Consider the following 21,737-nt stretch of genomic DNA (forward strand, 5'->3'; position numbering starts at 1 on the left):
GCCTGGGCCCCGCCGCCCGCGCCCCCCGCGCCCCCCGCGCCGCCCGCGCCGGGCCCCAGCAGGGGCTGGCTCTCGGGGTCGGAGCGCGGCCAGCGCGCGGGCGCCGGCGGGCTCTCGTCCTCGAAGGCCAGGCGGCAGAGCGGCGGCCCGACGGCGGTGGCAGCGGCGGCGGGGGGCGCGGGCGGCGACGGGAAGCCGGCGAAGGCGCCGGAGGGGGGCTCGGGCGGCTCCTTGTCGCGCACGATGGCGAAGTAAGAGGGCGGCGGCTTCTGCGGGGGCTGCGCGGCCGGCGGGGACAGCGGGCGCCCGGCCGCGCCCCGGGGCGCCGCGCGCGCCTCGCCCACGCCCAGGCCCTGCGGCTCGATGGGGCCGTAGTAGCGGTGGAAGCCGTCGGCCAGGCCCGCGGCCCCCGGGGGCCCTGCACCTTTGGCGCGACGCCAGCGGTCCACCGCTGCGCGCTCGCGGGGCACGAAAGGCGCGGGGCCGGGCGCGGGCCGCGCCGCCGGGTACGCGGGACTGGGCAGCGGCTGCGGCGGCGGCGGGGGCTTGGCGGGCGGCGGGGCGGCCTCGGCGCTGCAGCAGCTGTACATGCCCTGCGGGGGGGCCGCGGGAGGAGCAGGGTCAGCGCCGCATGCCCGGGACCGCCTGCCTTCCCTCCGCCCCTCCCCCCTCTCCCGCACCTCGACCCGGGTCTCTTCCACTTGTAGGCATCCCCGCCTGGCTCCCGCCCCCCCCCGCCCCGGCTCTGCCCTCCTGCCTCCCTCTCTCGCCCCTACCCTGGAGAAGGCCAGCAGGAAGTCCATGCGGTGGGTGGGCCCCAGGCAGTGACGCAGGCGCCAGTACACCAGGTGCTCCCAGGCGAAGACCAGCAGGGAGAGGCCCATGGCCACCAGGAGCATGTAGAAGACACCTGCCATGTTGTCGATGTCCAGCTTACTGCTCATCACCTCGATTTTGTCATTGTGGCAGATCCCGGAGAGCCACAGCCGCTCCAGCATCTCGATCTCATCTGGAGAAAGGGGGGGCGGGGGGGGGGGGGCTGTCATAGGTCACCTTCCACGGGTACCGTCCCGAGGATCCTCTTATAGGAGTCTAGGCGCCCAGCCCCCTCTTCCCTCAGACCCTGGTGTCCTGATCCTCATCCCTTCCTTTGCCCAGGACCCAGGGCTCTGGTCCCTCACGCCCCACCCCCGAGGCATCCCCGTGTGCAGCGCACCATCCCCCAGGAACTGCAGCAGCGCCAGGTCGATGGGCCGCTTCCACCGGGAGCCCTTGTGCAGGGCGATGCCATAGCCCGTTGTGGCAAAGACCTTGCCCGAGCCGATGGTGACGAGCTTGCAGCCCTCATCCTTGCGGGCCATGTAGTTGAGCACAGCTGCATCATAGATGAAGGCGTCCAGCTTCCTGGGGGCCAGGGGGCATGAAAGGCAGGGTCAGTCCCACCCAGATGCCCTCATGGCCCAGCCCAGAACCCCCCTCACCCCTAACCTCCAACTGCTCCAAATCCTGACCAGTGGTAAACTCTTGAGCAAGTCACTGTACCTCTTCTTGGTGCCTCGCTTTCGATTTGTAAAGTGGGGATAACAGCAATACCTCCGTTCCTGGTCATTGCAGAAAGGTAAGACGGCGCTTGGTGCCAAGAAAGTGCTGGAGGCATGTTAGCTGTGACCGATACGTTCAGTCTTCACGGAAGCCCTCCCCAGAAGGTTCTGCATACTCCTCCATTTTATAGGGGAGGACTGAGGCTCAGAAAGGGGACTCATACACAGAGCAATAATGCTAACGATCACTTATATTATATAGGCACTGTTCTAGCCACCGTCATAACTCATTCAATCCTCTCAACGTTCCTGTGAGGTAGAAACTGTTATCTCCATCATTCAGATGGGAAATGCAGGCCCAGACACGCATCTTACTTTGCTTCGGTTCTCCCCACTAGGGCCCTAATTTCTAAACCTTGATGGGCAGACAAGCAGGGAGATGGAATGAGTGCTCACAGATGGATACATTGTGGCACACGCCACCTGTCGCTTCCTTCACACAGAGTTCTGTGATTATTTGATTAATCTCAGCCTCTCGATTAGACTGTGAGCTCCACTCGAGCAGGATCCAGCTGGGACACACTCCAGGCTGTGACCCAGCACAATTCCTGGCACATACAAGGTGGTTGTAAATATTTGTGGAATAAGTGAATGAGTGAATAAATAAACCCGTGGCGGGGAACACTGGGTAACTATTCTATGAGACAAGACACATGCCTATGATCTGACATGAAGATGTCCAGGGTGTATCCGTGAGGAAAAAAAAAAAAAAAAAAAGTCTGGGAATCCCATATACAGCATAAGTCCACATTAATTTTTTTTAAACGGTGCATTCTGTGGGGTGCAATTTTGGTCATCTCGACTGCAGACACCAGGCCAGTTCTTAGAGGGAGGTATCTGTCTTGTTCAGCATTGTCCGAAAGAACGCTCCGCAATGATGGGCATGGCCCTCCTGCGCTGCCCAACGTGGCGGCCACCAGCCACACAAAAACGTGACCAGTAAGCCCAAGGGACAGAACTTTAAATTTTAATTAATTTAGGGGCACCTGGGTGGCTCAGTCGCTAAGTGTCTGCCTTCGGCTCAGGTCATGATCCTGGGGTCCTGGGATCGAGCCCGGCATCGGGCTCCCTGCTCGGCGGGAAGCCTGCTTCTCCCTCTCCCACTCCCCCTGCTTGTGTTCCTGCTCTCACTATCTCTCTCTCTCTAATAAATAAAATCTTTTTAAAAATTTTAATTAATTTAAATTTAAATAGGCTTGGACAGCGAAGATCTGGGGAAAACAAGAGAGATCAAGGCCTGTGGCTGGAAGCTGGGTCGTGGAGAAGGCAAAGGAGTTTTGGAGCTGTTTGCCTATCTGTGGGTGTAAATGCCTCTGGGACCCCAAATCTTCAGTAAAGCCCTGTCCACACTCTCACACATGAGCACATAAATGCCCTGTTGCATTTCTGCAACATGACTGGTTGCAGAGAAATGAAGGAAAAGGACAGAATTAGTCCATGGACCCCAAATGGGGAGACAGTCAGCAGATTCCCCACACTGAATGGACTCCAGCCGAAGCAAAAACTTGGGGGTGGGGCAAAGAATTTGAGGCTCTGGAGAAGGAGCAGAAACTCCTCCAGAAACTGGGAGACCAGTCACCATCCCATGGTTGGAGAATGGGGTTTGAATGAATTTTATATGGCTCCTAACAGGCAGGGAGATCCCAGCTGACATCTGGAAACATATATATATAGAGAGAGAGAGGCAAGAAAAATACCACAACCAGCTGCGGGCACCGCTGCCTTGCAGGCAAACTACAATTTCTCTCTAGGTTTCTCTATGTTTAGGAAAATGCCCTTGGGAGCAAAAGGTGAATTGCTTCCCCGGTTTAAGTGGAAAGAGCTGGGGGTTTCCAGAGTCAGGCTGAAGAGGAGGGATGGAGGGGCTGAGAACTAGAATAAAACGGAAGGAGGGTGTCCAGAGGTCCTCGAGGGGCACAAGGGAGAGGTATGTGGGGTGGGGGGAGAGACCAGGGGGCATTGCAGAGAGGGCCAAAAATCAAGGCTTCCAGTGGCGGGGAGGTTTGAGGGGCTTTCAGGAAGAGGGGATCTAAAGAGCCTTCACTTTTAATCCTTTGCTCAGTCCTTATGCAATATAATGCCTACCTCCCTTCCCCTACCCCCTACTCCCTATCCCCTGCCATTGTCACTAAACCTCTACCGAGACTCAGCCACATTCCACACCCTTTGTTTAGGCTTAGGTTTGGGAAAAATTAAAAATCCTTGCATCTGTCTTTGCTTTCCTGTTTATTCCTGCCCTGTCGCCACAGGGATCTTAACATTTGAGTCAGCTTCCGGTTCCTCCTCAGCTCACTACCCTCCCCTGGCTCCCCACTTCACTCAGTAACTGGAGTTACTTCGCATTACAAGGCCCTACAGCACCGAACACCCCTGGATCCCTCCTACCCCTCTGCCCTCATCTCCCACCATGCCTTCCTTGCTCACCCTGCTCCAGCCACCCTGGCCTTCATGCGCAGTTCCTGGATGTTCCAGCACCCTCCTGCCTCAGGGCCTTTGCACTGGCTGTTCCCTCTGCTGGAACATTCTTCCAGATAGCTGCCTGGCTCTGTCCCTCACTTCCTTCAAGTGTTTGCTTAAAAGACACCTTCCTGACCACCTTATTTAATACTGCAACCTGTGGCCTTTTCCCCAGGTCTCCCAAACTCACTCACCCGGCTGTGTTTTTGTCCATAGCACGTATCCCCTTGTAACTATAATGTGTTCTTGGTTATTAAGTTTATGGTCCATCTCCTCCCACTGGAATTTAAATTCCATGAGGGAACAGGTCTTGTCTGTCTGGTTCACTGCTGTATCCACGGGGTCTAGAATAGCACCTGACATACGACAGGTGTTTCATAAAGTATAGCTCAATGAATGAATTCAGGCTGCTTCAAGATGGGCATTCTCTGGGCCAGGCATGGAGCTGGGAGGCAAGACTTCATTAATATGGAAGAGATGCCAAGAGCTTTTTCTCCATGGAAAAAGCAAGATGAGAACAGTGTGTGCTTTCAGTAAGGAATGCATAAAGAGGTGTGTATGCACACATAGTTTAGGTGATCAGAGAGAAATTAAAAAAAAAATGCTTACTTTATGGAAAGGGGACTTGAGGTTTCCTTTTTTGCCCTTCCTGTGTGAGTGAGAAATTGAACATCTCTCACCAAATGGGCTTCCAGAACTGGCTGGGAGGAGAAGCCGTGTTTCTGTATTTCTTTTTAAGAGATGTATTTCCTTTCTCTTCTTGTGAGCTTGTTTGCCCTCTGTGGTAGGATGAGACCACATGTGGTGTGTGAGCCAGACAACACCGTGTGAGGCTGCCAATTCCCTCCTACCCCTCTGTAAGGATGGAATTTTCTGGTGCTGTCCATGGTGGTAACCACTAGCCACATAGAGCTATTTGAATTTGAATTTTTAATTAAAATTTAAAAATTCAAAAAAATTTAAAAATTCAGTTCCTTAGTCACACCAACCACATGTCAAATGACCAGGAACTGCTTGGCTACCACATGGGATTGCACAGATCTAGAACATTTCTCTCATTGCAGAGAGGGCTGTTGGAGACCGATGCTCTAGGAACACACATGTGTCTGTCTCCCAGACTGGAATGGAAGGTCCAAGAGAGCAAGGACTTCGATTTGTTCACTGCCATACCCTCCACGCCTAGCCCAGTGCCTGGTGCAAGAAAATCTTAATAAATACTTATTGGATGGATGGATGAATGAATGAGTTCTTTTTTTAAGTTTATTTATTTATTTAAGTAATCTACACCTAATGTGGGACTTGAACTCACAACCCAGAGATCCAGAGTCACATGCTCTCCCAACTGAGCCAGCCAGGTGCCCCTGAATGAATGTCTTTTAATTTCATATCATTAAGGGTTATTTTGTCAGGGAGATCATGATTCAGTGTTTGTTTTCCTTGTTCCTTGCTATATTAAAAACATTACATATATAATATGTATATGACATATACACACGCATACATGTGTATTATATATATATATATATATGTATATGACTAAGATAAAAGACAGAAAAATACTGACATTGGGAATTCCACAACAAAAATGGTCCAGACAGATCATCTACTGTGAAGTTCATTCAACAACCCTGCTCTTGTAATCAGAGGCCCACCACTTCTAGAGTTCTGGACTTCCACTCCCAAATATGTAGAGACCACTGAGGATTACTAGACATCAGTAAAGTCTCAATAAGAAAGATAGAAACAAAAGCAACAAATGGGGCAGGGGGACTTGGAGGAAACAGATTATGCAGAGAGGAAAAAATGCAAAAAACCCAACAACTACCAATATCACCAGAGAAACAAGACAAGATATTCAACTTTGAATAGCATATCATAAAACATAGGATACTATCAAATAATACTATAAAATTTACAAAATACTATAAAAACGAAAAGATCAGAAAAAGAGTTCTTAGCAGGGTGCCTGGCTGGCTCAGTGGGAAGAACATGTGACTCTTGATCTTGGGGTTGTGAGTTTGAGTCCTGTGTTGGGTAAAGATTACGAAAAAAATAAATAAATAAACTTTAAAAAAGAGTTCTTAGAAATTGAAAATATACTAGCAAAAATGAAAAGCTTAATAAAAGAATGGAAGATAAGGTTAAGAAAAACTCAGGAAGTAGGGCAGAAAGATAAAGAGAGGATAAAAGAAACAGGCAGTTCAGGAAGCCCAATATCAAATTAATAAGAGTTCCAGAAAGAAAGGGTAAGAGTTCCAGAGGGAAATGGAGGGAAGGGGGAAATCATAATTGAAAGAAATCAAGGAAGTTTCCCAGAATGAATGCCATGAGGATACAACTGAAAGATCCAGTAATGAAAATAAATGAAGATGTTGCTAAGAAATGTCAGCACACTGAGGACAGGGAAAAGAAAAACGGGTGACACACAGGCTTATGATCAGAATGACTTTGGAATTTTAACAGTAATACTGGAAATTAGGAGACAATGGAATGATGCCTTCAAAATTCTCAAGAAAATGATCTCCAGCCCAGAATTTTATACCCATCCAGAAGGCCTATCAAGACTAAAGATGTTATCAGATATGCAGTGTCTCTAAAATTTTACCCCCCCCCCCACCATGTGCTTTTTGTCAGGAGGCTCAGAAGAACAAGAGAGAAAAACCCAGGAAGAGTGAGAATTAGAATATGACAGGAACCAAACCAGGGGGCAGGTGAAGGGATCCAGATAGTAGCTATGCGGCAGACTGAAACAGGCCAGAGGCCATGGGAGAAACTTCTTCAATATGATGAAATTAATGGAGTACCTGATGCGAATGAATATGTGAAGAAGAGATTCATATAGTTAACAGAGAATTTTGAATTAACAAAGAAAACTCAGACACTTAAGCAACTGAAAAAAAAGACAATTATTAACTCCAGGAAAAACAAAGAATTGTGTGGGCGAGGAAAGTAATCATGGTTTACTACTTGTGGCAGCTGTGGGAGCATTTACACAGTCATAACATGTAAACACTGCATATTCATCTAGCCAGAATCACAGTGTGGGAGGCTGGAGTAATTTAAATGAGAGTATGAGTATGTGTCTTCCATAGTAAGCAGTGAATGGAAAATACCTAAAATTGAAAAATCAAGAGGTAGCCACACAAACAATGGTATTTAGAGACAGGGACACAAATAGCAAGATGATACAATAAATAAGGTAAAAGCAGATTCCTCTGGGGTGGGAGAAATGGAGGGGTAGGCAGATGGAAGACTGTTGGTTTTCATTAAAAAAAAAAAAAAAAACAAAAAAAACTCTTGTATTTGACTTTCCAGACTATGTGGATGTATAACTCTGATAAAAATAGAACTAAAAGTTAGGGGAAAAAATGTAAAAAGGAATACTGGGGAGAAAAAGAATTCAGCAGAAGCAGAAAATCAGAGCAAGAGGTGACAGTGAGAAACACAAGGTATCCTTTGTGAATCCAAGAGGTTGCTGGGGAAGGGCACAAAGAGGATAATTCTGGAATTTTCACTGCCCACCTGAGGCAATAGAGTGTAGTGGTTGAGGGGCTGGGCTCAGAATCCGATGGCCAGGGTTCAAATCCCAGCTCTACCACCACAGATCTGGCTGTACCTCAATTTCCTCATCTATAAAATGGGAATGATAGGGCGCCTGGGTGGCTCAGTTGGTTGGACAACTGCCTTCGGCTCAGGTCATGATCCTGGAGTCCTGGATTGAGTCCCGCATCGGGCTCCCTGCTTGGCAGGGTGTCTGCTTCTCCCTCTGACCCTCCCCCCTCTCATGTGCTCTCTCTCTCATTCTCTCTCTCTCAAATAAATAAATAAATAAATGGGAATGATAATATTCACCTCTAAAATATTATGGGTTGAGGGGCGCCTGGGTGGCTCAGTTGGTTAATCGACTGCCTTCAGCTCAGGTCATGATCTCGGAGTCCCAGGATCGAGTCCCGCATTGGGCTCCCAGCTCAGCAGGGAGCCTGCTTCTCCCTCTGACCCTCTCCCCTCTCATGCTCTCTCTCACTTTCTCTATCAAATAAATAAATAAAATCTTAAAAAAAAAAAAAGTATTATGGGTTGAATTGCCTCTCCCAACAGTTGTATATTGAGGTCCTACCTTAGTTGGAGATAGGGTCTTTACAGAGGTAATCAAGTCAAAATAAGGTAATTAGGGTGGGCCCTAATCCAATAACACAGGTGTCCTTACAAAAAAGGGGAATGGAAGACAACGGGGAAGATGCTCATCCACAAGCCAAGGAGAGTTCCTTCCCTTGCCCTGAGAAGGAACCTGGAGGACTTCTAGCCTCCAGAATCATAAGGCAACAAATTTACAGAAGCCCCAGAAAACTAATAATGAACTAATTAAATGAGTTAGAGCAGAACTTGATATATAATAAACACTATAGTAAATTAAAAAGATATGGGAATGATCCAAGCCTTGGCAAGGATATGGGACAAGTGGAACTTTGCACTGCTGACGTGTAAGTTGGCACGACCACTTTGGAAGGTGTTTGGCAGTATCTTTTGAAGCCAAGCCTCCATCTCCTTATGATCCTGCCGTTCTGCCCATGGGGATTTACCCAAGAAAAATGAATGTGTACATCCCCCAAAGACTTGTACAAGAATGTTCACTGTAGAGCATTCATAATGGCCAAACACTGGAAACAACCCAAATGTTCACCAACAGTAGAATGGACGAATTCTGGTATATTCATAGAGTGGTATACTCCATGGGATACAGCAATGAACGAACCTGGGGGAGCATGGGGGGCAAAACAAGCCAGACACAAAAGCTAGCATGTACACTGTTTGATTCTGTCCATGTGATATTCAAAACCAGGCAACACTGATTCACGGTGATCATCTGCAGTGACTGGTGGGACAGAGGGGAACTGGAAATTGTCCATACCCTAATCTGGTCCTACGAACATAGCCACATGCTATATAGACAATCAATGAGCTTCACACTTAAGATTTGCACGTTCTATCTCAACAACAAAAAAGACACAGATGAAGCCTCAAGCAATTTTTACTTATCAGGGGAGGGGGCTGTGGCTGATCTTTGGATGAAAAAAAACACGGGTATCCATCCTTCTCCGAAGTCAGGGGTGGGAGGGATTTGGATTCATTTTTTGAGATGGGGCTGCTCTCCAAAACTCAGGAACTAAATGGATTTGGGACATGGGGTCCCCCCGAGTGTCTGAATTTTTGCTCTCTGAAGGTGAGAAAATAGACCGAGAAAGTGACGCATACCTCCAGAAGTACAAGAGGAAGACAATCCCCCTACCTCCCAAGGAAGAGCGCGTCCTGCTCGTGTAGTAGGGGTGGGTGGGCAGAGCCTGGGGAAGCTGCCCTGCTTTGCAGAACAGAGGGAGAGGATCTGGAATTCCCAGGGGCCTTCCTGGAGGGAGGGGCTGAGAACGAACCGGAAGAAGAGGGAAAGGGGAGAGATGAGTCAACGGGCTGGCTGGGGAGGATACTCTGGGGGTGAGCAAGAAAGTGAAGAAGTCCCAGGGGGCTGGGGGTGGGGGCGAGGGCTGCTCCTAACGTTCATTAGGAAAATTTACATTTACATAATGTAGACCGGGCTGCCCAATAGGGTAGCTACACGCCATGTGGCTATTCCGAGAACTTGAATGCAGCGAGTCTGAACTGAGATGTGCTGAGCGTAAAATGCACGCCGATTTCGTGAGGGGGGCGGGGTTGGGGGGGGAGATTATGTAAAAGATCTCAACCATTTTTATACTGATTACATGTTGTAATCATATTTTGGATACACTGGGTTAAGTAAAATGCATTGTTAAAATGAATTTCACCGTTTCTTTTTACATCTTTTAACGTGGCCACTAAAAAACTTCAGAATCGCGCTGCATCCCGGAGGACAGCGGCTTCCCAGGCTCACTCCCAATCCCAGCACTGGACACTCAGGTCTGAGGCCAGCGGAGGCTTTTATGGGGATTAAGGGAGGGGTGGGCTTCGATTTCGGTTAATAGCTGTGGGGCTGAGAAGACACAGTCGGGGCCAGTGAGATGCTCCAGAAAGCGAATTAGATCCGGCAAAGAGGAGCTTCAAGTCAGAGAGAGCCTGAGAAGCACAGGAATTTGCAGACTTCTTCGGAGGGGAGTTTGGAGCCAATGTTATAGCGATCCTCAGGGGGCAGGGAGACCCTATATGACATCTGGGGTGGGGCAGGCAAAGAAGAAGATCAGGAAGGGGAAGAAGTCCAAGTAAGAGAAGAGGAGGAGGAGGAAGAGGTCAGGAAGGAGGAAATGAAGTAGGCAAAAGAAGGAAGGGAAGAAAAAGGAAAAACAAAAGAGCTAAAAAGAGGCTCTGGCTGGCTCGGTCGGAGGAGCCCATGACTCTTGATCTCGGGGTTGTGAGTTCAAGCCCCACGTTGGATGTAAAGATTATAAACAAACAAACAAACTTTTTAAAAAAGAGGTAAAAAGAGAGAGTTCTGGATTGACACTGTCCACAATGGCAGCCACTAGTCAGGTGGGCTCTTGAGCCCTTGGAATGTGGCAAGTCCAAACTGAGATGTGCTGTGAGTATAACATACTTCAAAGTACAAAAAAAAAAAAAAAAGAAAGAAAAGAAAGAAGAAAAAAAGAAAAAAAATCTCATTAATTTTCATATTACATATTGAAGTCAAATATTGGAGATATTGGGGTAAACACAGCATTTCACTAAAATTAATATCACCTGTTTCTTTGAGTGTGGCCAATAGAAAATTTTAAATTACATATATGGCTCCCCAGCTCTGCTCTAGAAAAAAAAAAAAAGGCTGGAGGAAACTCCTGAAATCATGAAGAGTGGATAAGGAGGGGAAGGGGAGAGATCTTCTCTTTTTACCTTATTATTATTATTATTTTAAGATTTTATTTATTTATTTGAAAGAGAGAGAGAGGGATAGCACAGAGGGAGAGGGAGAGGGAGAAGCAGACTCCCCGCTGAGCAGAGAGCCCCAGGCGGGACTCAATCTCAGGACCCTGAGATCATGACCTGAGCCCAAGGCTTAACTGACTGAGCCACCCAGGTGCCCATTTACCTTATTATTTTTAACACCAAGGAAGTATTATGCAAGTAAAACCGCTATAGAGAGGTTAAAAGACATTTGGGGGGAGGGAAACTGTTCAAGGGGCTTGGGAATGTGAAGGCGAAGGGTGCCAGGCACAAAGAAAAGGGGTGTCCTCCAAATGGGGTAGCCCAGGGGAGGGGGCGAAGGGGTCCACCAGGCTTCGCAGCTGAAGGAGGCCAGTGGAGGAAGGGTGGTCTGCAAAGAAGCGCAAGACTTTGTTTGCCCACCTGTCCCCATAGGTTCATCTTTGAGAACCCCCGCGGGGCAGGGGCGTGGCAACCCAGAAACCACGTGACCAGGCCCCACCCCACCCACCGCTGATTGGCCCGAGCATGGACACCTGACTCCGCGCTGGACCAACTGGATTCTCAATAGCGGGGATGTGAAATTGAACCGAGGCATGCAGGTGCTCACCCTGGACCCTGGAGGTGAAAGGCGGCGCGGAAGCTGGGGGCCATACGGCAACCGTGGCTGCAGCTGAAGCCAAGATAATGTGCAGACAGCCAGTGGCCCCTGAGAGGAAGAGATAGAGAAGCAAGGGAGGAACCTTGGCTCCTGAGGTTTCATTTCCCAGAGCCGCTTTGTAACCCGGTGCGATTGTGGACACCGTTTATGAAGGCAAAAATTAAGGCTCAGAAGCTCAATTCACTGGCCCAGGGCCCACAGCAAGTCAGGGGTAGCTCCCATTCCAATCTGGTTTTAAAATCGGTGCTGTTAAACACCCCCAGGATACTGCTGGGAACTCCCAAGACATGGGGGACACCAGCACCCCCACATTATATGGGAAGATATGGACAAACGGCCTCTAGAGAAAAGAATGGATGGATGGATGGATGGATGGATGGATGGATGGATGGACAGACAATTTAAAAACCAGTGTTTCCTATTCTGTGCTGTGTCCTAGCACCTCTGCCCGGGATTCTCCAAACTCAGTACCCATCTTAGACCTCTGGCAAGGGAGTGCTACTCTGGACCCCATGCTCTTGAGGACTCTCCCCATTCCACCCCCCATTCCCAGGGGAATCCCTGGGGCCAAGGAGTTGTGCCCACCCAGAATCCACACCTCCGCTGGATATTATGCTCTGGGAACCTGGGGTAGGTAGAATAATGGTCCCCCAAAGATATCCACACCCTGGGCCTGGGTGGCTTAGTCGGTTGGGTATCTGCCTTCGGCTCAGGTCATGATCCCGGGGTCCTGGGATCGAGCCCCATGTTAGGCTCCCTGTTCAGTGGAGAGTCTGCTTCTCCCTCTCCCTCTGCCCCTCCCTCCATTCATGCTTGCGCTCGCTCTCTCTCAGATAAATAGATTTTAAAATATGTATTTTTAAAAAAGATACCCACACCCTAATACCTGGAACTTGCGAATATGTTATCCTACACTGGAAAAGAGACTTTGCAGATGTGAATAAATGAAGGATCTTGGGATGGGAAGATTAGCCTGGATTATACGGGTGGACCCAATGTCATCATAAGGTCCTTTCAAGAGGAAGGGGGTAGGGTCAGTCAGAGAAGAAGCTATGACAATGCTAGCAGAGTTTGAAGGATCCAGGGCCGCGAGCCAAGGAATGCGGGCAGCCTTGAGAAGCTGCAAGAGGCAAGGAAACAGATTCAGATGGGAGGACAAGGAGTCAGCTGTTCTCCTGGAAGGCAGAATTCTGAACTTGAACTTGTTTAGCCTTTCTGTTGGTTAAGGTCTATTTGTCAAGGCAGGAGGACCCAAAATAATGAAAGGTCGGCTTGCATGATCGATAAAGTTTCAGTAGTTCGACATAAGGTATGCGAGCCTCCGTGTGTACTCTTCTGCAAACGTTAGCAATCAGGCTGCCCCAAGTCTCAGCTGAAGAAGAAAAGCCTGTTACCCAAAATGCCTCCAGTTCACGGTGCTTCAATGGGGAGGGTGGAAGAGAAAGGGGCAGTTCTCTGCAGGGGGTGAAGTGGGGCAGAGAGAAAGAAGAGGTGACTAATGAGAAGGGGCTTTAGTCCTCAGTGTCCAAAATGAGAGGCTTGCGGGGAAAGAAGGCACAGAGAGGACACAGGGAGAGACAGAGATGAGAGACCTTGTGAGCCCCAGGAGTCGAGAGAGAGGAAGTAGAGCCCAAGAGAAAGAAAAGAGGCGAGAGAGAGGCTGCCCGGTGGCACAGTTGCAAACTCCACAAGGGCAGGACTCTGACGGATGGCTTGGCTGGCACAATCTCCATTTGCAACCTCCCCCTCTGCCATTGTCTACAACAGAGCCTGGAAGGCTAACACCCTCAATTTCCCAGCTTCCTTTGCAACTGGGAGTGACCATCCGACACACAGTGTGAAATAGCCAGAAGTTCCTCAGAAAGGCATATTTTCCCCAATAAAAAGGCAAGGCCTTGCCAGGAGGAAATCCTCCACTTTTCACTCTTCCTCCTCCTTCTTGCCTGGAACCAAGATATGCAGCACGGCAGGGAAGCAACCATATTGTGACAATGAGGCAGTCACAATGAGCAAGAAGGTCTAGGCACCAAGGTCAACAGAACAAATACATGGAAAGAGTGGATCGTTGATGGTATCTTTGAGCTATTGTGCCAGCCTTGGACTTCTTACTGAGAGAGAAAACGAAACCTCTGTCTGTTTAAGTACTCCTAAGGATCCAGGCGACTTACCTCTTTTATTGACTATTGGTATCCAGTGCAGGAACTGGGCCTGGCACAGAGTTGGTGCTCTTTAAAACATTTAAAAATGAATGAATGACGTTCATGTTCCCACAAAGCCTAGCTTTCTTTTCTGCTACTGGTTCTGAGAGCCTCCCCTGCATCACAATGCTTACCCAACCATCTTCCTTACAGCCGGTCGATTGGGCTTCTTTTCTTGAAGCTCAACAATTCCAATCAAGACAGAAGGGTAAAAAGGAGTGGCTACTTGAGGGGTGAGCTACTTGGGGAAGGTGATCCAGAGGACATGATAGCCTCCACACTAATTCCTGTCCATCCATTCTCCACTTGTCAGCCAGAGGGGGCATTTGCAAACAGAAATCAGATCACACCCCTCCCCTATTTAGAATCTCCCCTCCTCCTGGCTTCTTGCTGCCCTTCGAAAAAAACCCAACCCTGACCTCAGCCTCAGGGTTCACACCCGTGTCCTACTCTCATCCCTCTAACGTCAGCTCTCTGCCATCCAGCCACATTGGCCTTCTTGCTGTTCCTCCAATAATCCAAGACCACTCCCACCTCAGGCCATTTGCACACCCTATTTCCTCTGCCTGCAAAGCTCTACCTCCACTTTCTGGATCATGCCGATTCTTCCGTTTGTCCGTTTCTTATAAATGTCCCACCTCTGGACCCTAAGCTCCCTTGAAAGCAGGGACTCTGGTCTGTTTCTTCACTGCCTGGCATAGACTAGGCGCCAAGAAAATAAATGCGTGTTGAATGAAGAAATCAAGGAGGGACAGGGAGAAAGTTACCGTGCTCAGCTTTGTTATAACCTTGGTCTTGTACTTTGGAGCCTGAACTTAACTTTACCCCCATGATTTGGGAAACTGAAGTTAAAAAGCAAAACAAACAACCTAATCCAAGTATCCATTCCAGTGAGTTCAGATCTAATGATCATAATGAAAATAACAATATAGCAGCAAACACCCACAGCGAGCGAGCACCACTACTACCAAATAATAAACGAACCAATAATAAGAGCTATAATAATCCTCATAACAACCTTATGAGGCAGGTCCTTTTGTTATCCCCATTTTACAGAGGAGGAAACGAAGGCTCAGAGTGGTTGAGTAACTTGCCCAAGGTCACCAAGCCACGGAGAGACAGAGCCAGGGTTTGAACCCCGGCAGTCCAGCTCCGGAATCTGCAACTCCCAGATCTCTGAAGACACATCACAAGGACCCTGGTTCTGGAAGGGGGAGTTCACTCCCACCTTCAATGATCTATGTATGCCCTCCAAGCCGACGCACCCCTAGCTGACCTCTGAGGCTGATGAGTGGCCCCTGGCCCCTCACTCTCTCCCGGCATCCTCAGGGCCCCCGGCGGCCCCCCCACCCCCCAGCCCGAGTCTGCGCTGACCCTGCCTTGAGCTGAGTGAGCGCTTCCTCTACGCGGGGCTGGTTGTACCGCACCATATAACTGTGCATGTCGGGGTAGTTGCTGCGGATGTTCTTCTCCGTGGACCCGTTGGGCACCGTCCCAAACTTCAGGGGCGGGTACTGCTCCTGGGGCCGCTGGAACTGGGGCAGAATGGGAAGTTATTAGGGCGCCCCCCTGGGGCCATCTGGGTCAAGAATAGCCTTGACCCAGATGCTCTGTTCTGGGGGACACCTGCCAACTGGCAGGCACCCCAGCCCAGAAGTGTTTCTCCAACTTGCTCACCGTGACCCTTTTCTGCTTCCACCTGGCAGATCCATCTGCAGACAGCCACACGTATGCATGCAGACATGTACACACATATATATGTATACACAGTCGGGAGTAATATTGAGATATTTAACACCCGGCATGGCCTGATCATGGTCCAATCTGAAAAGACACTGGCTACAGAGTTCATTGGAGAAGGGTCGCAGACGCCTCTGATGGGCCAGGCATTAACCCTTAACTTGCTGGATCGCGGGAAGTCCCAGGGGCAGGGGTTGGCACGGCGGGGGCTGGAGGCAATTGCTAATTACCAATCCATTCAGAAATAGTTCACTCTTTTTTTTTTTTAAGAGAGACACAGAGAGAACTCGTGCATGTGCAAGCCCGGGGGGGGGGGGGGGGGGGCAGAGGGAAAGAGAGAATCCTAAACAGACTCCATGCTCAGCATAAGCCCAATGCGGGGCTTGATCTCACAACTCTGAGATCATGACCTGAGCTGAAATCAAGAGTCAGATGCCTAACCGACTGAGCCACCCAGGCGCCCCAAAAGTTTACTCTTTTAACAGCAGACATAGCCATATTGGTGTGGGCTGGCTCAATGTCAAGTGTGTATATGACTAAAACAAAGATGCAGACATATTTTCTATCCTATTCCATTAAAAAAAAAAAAAAAAAAAATACTTGTCAGGATGCCTGAGTGGCTCAGTCAGTTAAACATTGGCCTTTGGCTCAGGTCATGATCCCAGGGTCCTGGGATCGAGTCCCGAATTGGGTTCCTTGCTCAGTGGGGAGCCTGCTTCTCCCTCTGCCCACTGCTCCCCCTGCTTGTATGCACTCTCTCTCTGACAAATAAATAAAGAAATAAATCTTTTAAAAAAAATGCCTGTTGCAATCCACTGAACTGACTTCTCAACCTTTCTTTTTTTTAAGTTTTTTTTTTTTTTTTTGACAGAGAGACACAGCGGGAGAGGGAACACAAGCAGGGGGAGTAGGAGAGGGAGAAGCAGGCTTCCCACGGAGCAGGGGGCCTGATGTGGGGCTTGATCCCAGGACCCTGGGATCATGACCTGAGCAGAAGGCAGACGCTTAACGACTGAGCCACCCAGGCGCCCCTGATTTCTCAACCTTCTAATAGGTCATGATACCCAGTTAACCATTTTAGTCTCAAAGAGTGGTCTGCAAACCACCAGTCCCTGAACAAACTGTGGTCTGGATGAGGTAAGTATAGAAATCGAGAGAATAAGCACTTAGAGCAATTTTTTTTAAAGATTTTTTTTAATTTGTTTATTTTTAAAGTAAACTCTACACCCAATGTGGGACTCGAACTTATGACCCGAGATCAAGAGTCGCATGTTCTACCGACTGAGCCAGCCAGGCGCTGCGCATTTATTTATTTATTTATTTTTTAAGATTTTATTTATTTATTTGACAGAGAGAGAGAGAGCACGAATAGGCAGAGAGGCAGGCAGAGGGAGAGGGAGAAGCAGACTCTCCACTGAGCAGGGAGCCCGACGTGGGGCTCGATCCCAGGACCCTGGGATCATGATCTGAGCCGAAGGCAGCCGCTTAACCACCTGAGCCACCCAGGTGCCCCAGGCGCTGTGCATTTAGAGCAATCTGACAGAATAATTTTTATGTCTGTTGAAACCACATAAAAATTTGGGTTTGAATTGCGCATGTCTTGGTTTTCAATTTTATGTTTCTCTTCTCATAATTCATTTCTATCGTATTTTACAAAAGCATTGATCTCCATTGGAGGAAGTTCAGAGATTAGCCCTTCATCCCACTTTGAGAGAAGCACTATCCCAAATGGGATATCCCATTTGGCAATACTGCCCCCCCCCCCAGGACGTTTGGGGTCACTCTCTTCTCCTGGGAATATTTAAACAGTTCATTGTGAAACATAACCTTTCTCTTCCAGAACATTCTATTCTACCATTTTGGAATTCTCTTCTGACCTCCCATGTGCCAAATTCTGGCCTGACCTCCAGCCCCAGCCAGCTCCCCGTCTCCCCGAACACACACACCTTTCGATCGCTGAGCCCAGACACGGTGTCCACGTACTCCTCCTGGATCATGAAGGCGGCCAGGTTGGCTGTGTAGCTGGCGAGGAAGATGACGGCGAAGAAGGCCCACACCAGCACCATGATTTTGCTGGTGGTCCCCCGGGGGTTCTCCACGGGCACCGAGTTATTGAACACCAGGGCCCAGAGCAGCCAGATGGATTTCCCAATGGTGAAGGTTGAGCCGCCAGGCCCTGCAGGGGGCCAGGAGGGGGATATGGACCCCAAATCCCTTCTACTCCATGAGGGAGCAGAAAGAACTACGATTCCCAGCAGCCCCCAATGCCTCTACCCCAGGGGCCGTTGGAAAATGTAGTTCTATCTGTGGTCCGGGTGCTCTGAGGTGATGGAGGAAGGGGACTCACGCTTGCCCGTGGCCAAGCTGCGGTTGTAGCCGACGGGACTGAGGTACTCGAAGATGAAAACGGTGACGGCGACCACAGTGAGGCACATGACGAACATCATCACCCACACGGCAGGGCTGTAGGGCTCTGGGGGCGAGGGGGTAGGGGGTCATGGCTCAGCCAAGCAAAGGAGTGCGGGGACCACAGACACGTGACCAAGGTGCAATCGCAGCCTGGGCCTTGTCCTACTCTGTCCCCTTCCCAGGCTCCCCAGCGCGGGGACAGCCTCATTGCCCACCCAGACCCCTGGGAGACAGTCTCTCTCAAAGAGAGCCAACTCAACCATTTCTGTGGTTTCAGTCACCAGATATATCCTAAATGTTTCCCTGAGCCCCAGACCCAAGTCTCCCCCCTGGCAGCTCACCATGTTCCACAATGAGGCCAGCACTGACGCCCAGGCTCCCCATCCTGGGAGCCCCACCTTCCATCCAGTCACAGCCCACGCCCCCATTTGTAGCCTCGCCCCCTCCTTCCCGCCCTCCCCCTCACCAGCCACAGCCTGTCCCCCCCCCTCCCTGGCCTGATCACTTTCTCAAGAACGCACTGCTTTAACAGGCCAACTGACAGTTTCAGAGTGAGCCTCACCCTCTCTGCCTTGTCTCCACCGCTCCCCTGCCAGGGGCACCACTCTGACCCATCGACCAGACACGCTCGCATCCATGTGTCTCCTCCTCACACTGCCGCTGGGAGTTCACTGACAATAAACCCAAATCACCACTTCCTTGAGATTCCTACCAGGTGATCTGCCCCTCCCTGGGCCAAGCGCAAGCGGTCACAGCAGGGTCACCGCCCCAGACTGTCACTGCGGCATCTGGGGACAGTCCTGTTGCCTCTGCTGGGCAACGTGGTGGGCATAAATATGACCTTGTCACTTCCCTGCTGAAGGCAGGGGCCCCATGTGGCACATCTCAGGGTGCCCTGCAGAGACCTTGGTGCCACAGAGATGCTCTCAGCGAAATATACAGAAACCAAACGCAAAGGAAGAGATGTCCCTTCTCCCAGCCTCCCACTCCCAGGAGCTTTGCCCAGACTTCAGAGAGCAAGAGGGAACTGACGTGAACGGCTGCCCTTGGCCTGATGTGCACTTTTCCTTCTCTTGTCACCAAGTTCAGTGAGATCCCTACCCGATCCAGCTCACGGCCACCAACCCAATGGGGGCCAGCTTCCTAACCACACCCCCAACCCTGGTTACTCGCCTCACCCTTCCTATCCCACACCCATCTCCCTATCCCACACCCATCTCCTATCCCACACCCACCTCCTCTCTGCACGGACCTCTGCCTTCTCATGGGCCTCCTGCCCCCACTGTCTCCGGTGGGATATTTTTAAAAGCCTAGATCTGATCATATATCCCCTCCCCCACCATCTCCAGCTAAAACCTTGGCCACTGCCATAAGAGTAAAACCCAACTTTCCTACCAGAGCCACCAAGGCCCCGCACCCCCCCCCCCCCATGTCCCCACCCCCCAATTCTCTCTCAGCCCTTGTTTCTCACACCCTCATGATCACTCACTGCCCCCTCCAGCCACACAGACTTCCAGCCATTTTCCCAAATACTCCACACACATTCCTGCCTTGGGGTCTTTGCCCTTGCTGTTCCCTCTGCCTGGAATGGTTCTCAGGCCCAATCTCCAAAGGGGCCTTCCTGCCCTCTCCTGGCAGCACCAATCCCATTCCTCTCCACCTCCCACCCTAGCTTAATTTCTCATACTATTCATCACCACCTGAAATGATCTTGTCCACGTATCGCCTTAAGAGATTATTTTCTGTCTTCTCCACAAGGCCAAGAGCTCTTAGAGGACAGGGGCTTGTGTGCGGGGCCCAGAGCCTGGCACATGATAGGTGCTCAGTAAACACTGAGAAGTGAGTGGAGCACTTACCATGTTCCACTACCATGCTAATCTCTTTTCCTCATCTCATATATAGGGGAAGACTTGGGGTTTGTGGGGCCTGAGGCTTATACAATGTGGAGGGTTGTCTTTAAGAAAAAAAGAACACAAAATTATGAATACAAGAATACAAGGTACAGGGCCTTGAAGAGAATGTGCGAGAGAAGGTTCCTGAAGCTCAGTTTCCTTGGCCTCATGGTAAAATGGCTTCTCCCATTTTACAGATTGGGAAACCTAAGGTCAGAAGTGATGCCACCTCACCAGTCACACCGCGGGGACAGGCAATGCCAGGATGGGAAGTGGGCACACAGCTGCCCCAGTGTTGCCGTCCCGGGGGCCCGGGCTCACCGAGGAAGGCTGAGGGGGACACGGTGCCGTTGCTGCGCGCCACCATGACGCTGATGCCTGTCTCCACGAAGGGCACAGAAAAGTCCACGATCTCGGACCGCTCCTCGTTGATGGTGAGGGAGCCGATGGCCATGTCCGCGCGCTGGTAGAACACCTGGGGTGAGGGCGAGAGGGGGTGAAGGAACCTGGCTGGCTCAAGCGCATAGAGGAGGATGGTGGGCAAGACCTACCCCAGGAGACCAGTGACAGGGTGAGAGAGAGGCTAGGAGGGTGGCGGGGTGGCGGAGGGGGACGCAGAGTCGGGCAGGAAAGGAGGAGGTGAGAGTCGGGGAGCAGGGGTTGGAAGAGGTCGCCCCGGGCCCGGTCATGCTCCCAGAACAAGCTCTCTGGATTTGGGCTCCGTTCTCTCGGCCCCGCCCCCTTCGTTTAGGAGGGCCACCCTCCTGGCCCCGCCCCCTCCACTCCACAGGTCCCTCCTTGTGGCCCCGCCCCTCAGCCAAGGCAGGTCTTGGGGTGGCCCCGCCCCCTCAAAGCCCGGGCTTCATCTCCTTTTGGCCACGCCCCTCCAGCCCGAGAGCTCCGGCGCCGTGGCCCCGCCCCAGCCCGCCTCCTCCCATCCGGGGTCGCCCCACCTCGCCGATCATGCCGTTCCAGACGCCGTCGATCTTCTTCCCGTGCTTGCCGTTGGTGACCAGGTAGAGGTCGTAGCTGAAGCCGATGGTCTGCGCCAGCCGCTTCAGAATGTCGATGCAGAAGCCCTTGCAGCACCGCTTTTCCGGGCGGGGGGCGTCCGGAGGAGGGCTGCGGGGAGCGAGCAGGCTTGGGGATGCTGGGGACCCCCCCCACTTCAGACTCTCCCATGAGATGAGGGTATGGAGGGAGAGACAAGAAGCAGCTAAAACTATGGTTAGCGCTTTCTGGGGAAACTGAGGCTCAAAGGAGTTCCGTGACTTGTCCAAGGTGACTAAACTGGAGGGCTCTGTGGGTTCTGAGTTCCAAGGAAGGAGGGGCCGGGGGCCAGGACTGCTAGGCTTCAGGGGGTTTGGAAGCCGGAACTCCTGGAGCCGCGGCTGTCACCTGTGGGTGCGGTTGAGCTGGCTCCGGCAAGGCACGGAGTCTCGGATGCAAGTGCCGCTGATGGGGTCGGCGGGCTCCACAATGACAAAGGGCCTCTCCTCCAGCGTGGCCACAGTGAGGTGCTGCGTGTCATCCACTGGCTGCAGGAAGCGGCCGTAGCGGGACCACAGCGGGTACTTTAGGCGGAGAGTCTGCTGCTCCCAGCTGCCCACCTTGGCCAAGAGAAGGGGATTCAGGCTCCGGGGCGGGGACTTTGCAGGATGTCCTGGCCATTGTGGCCCTCCTTCCTCAGAACCCCGGGCTCCCAGCTCCTTCTCCCTTAGATCCAGGAGTCTAGGCCCCATTTTCCCCCTCCCCTTAGAACCCACGGGTCTGGGCTCCCACTTATTTCTCCCAGGACCTAGAAGCCCGGGCTCCTTCCTCCCTCAGAGGCCAGAGTCCTCATCTCTGTCAGGACCTAGGTGTCTGGGTCCCCACACCCTCTCCCTCAGTACCTGGG

At 51.1% G+C, this 21,737-nt stretch overlaps 1 protein-coding gene across 1 annotated transcript in view; it reads right to left on the reverse strand.

Moving 5' to 3' along the window:
• Positions 1–21,737, reverse strand: part of GRIN2D (glutamate ionotropic receptor NMDA type subunit 2D) — a 37,269-nt gene that overhangs the window by 1,683 nt on the left and 13,849 nt on the right. Inside the window, exons 6-14 of the mRNA XM_032388944.1 lie at positions 21,239–21,450; positions 20,794–20,962; positions 20,162–20,315; positions 17,887–18,012; positions 17,486–17,715; positions 15,174–15,334; positions 1,217–1,404; positions 777–1,009; positions 3–593 (exon numbers count right to left, since the gene is read on the reverse strand). Of these exons, the coding sequence (XP_032244835.1) occupies positions 3–593; positions 777–1,009; positions 1,217–1,404; positions 15,174–15,334; positions 17,486–17,715; positions 17,887–18,012; positions 20,162–20,315; positions 20,794–20,962; positions 21,239–21,450 (2,064 nt within the window). The remainder of the gene's footprint in view (positions 1–2; positions 594–776; positions 1,010–1,216; positions 1,405–15,173; positions 15,335–17,485; positions 17,716–17,886; positions 18,013–20,161; positions 20,316–20,793; positions 20,963–21,238; positions 21,451–21,737) is intronic.

The sequence above is a fragment of the Phoca vitulina genome, unplaced genomic scaffold, assembly GCF_004348235.1.
Source record: "Phoca vitulina isolate PV1807 unplaced genomic scaffold, GSC_HSeal_1.0 scaffold52, whole genome shotgun sequence".
In the NCBI taxonomy this organism is placed as follows: Eukaryota; Metazoa; Chordata; class Mammalia; order Carnivora; family Phocidae; genus Phoca; species Phoca vitulina.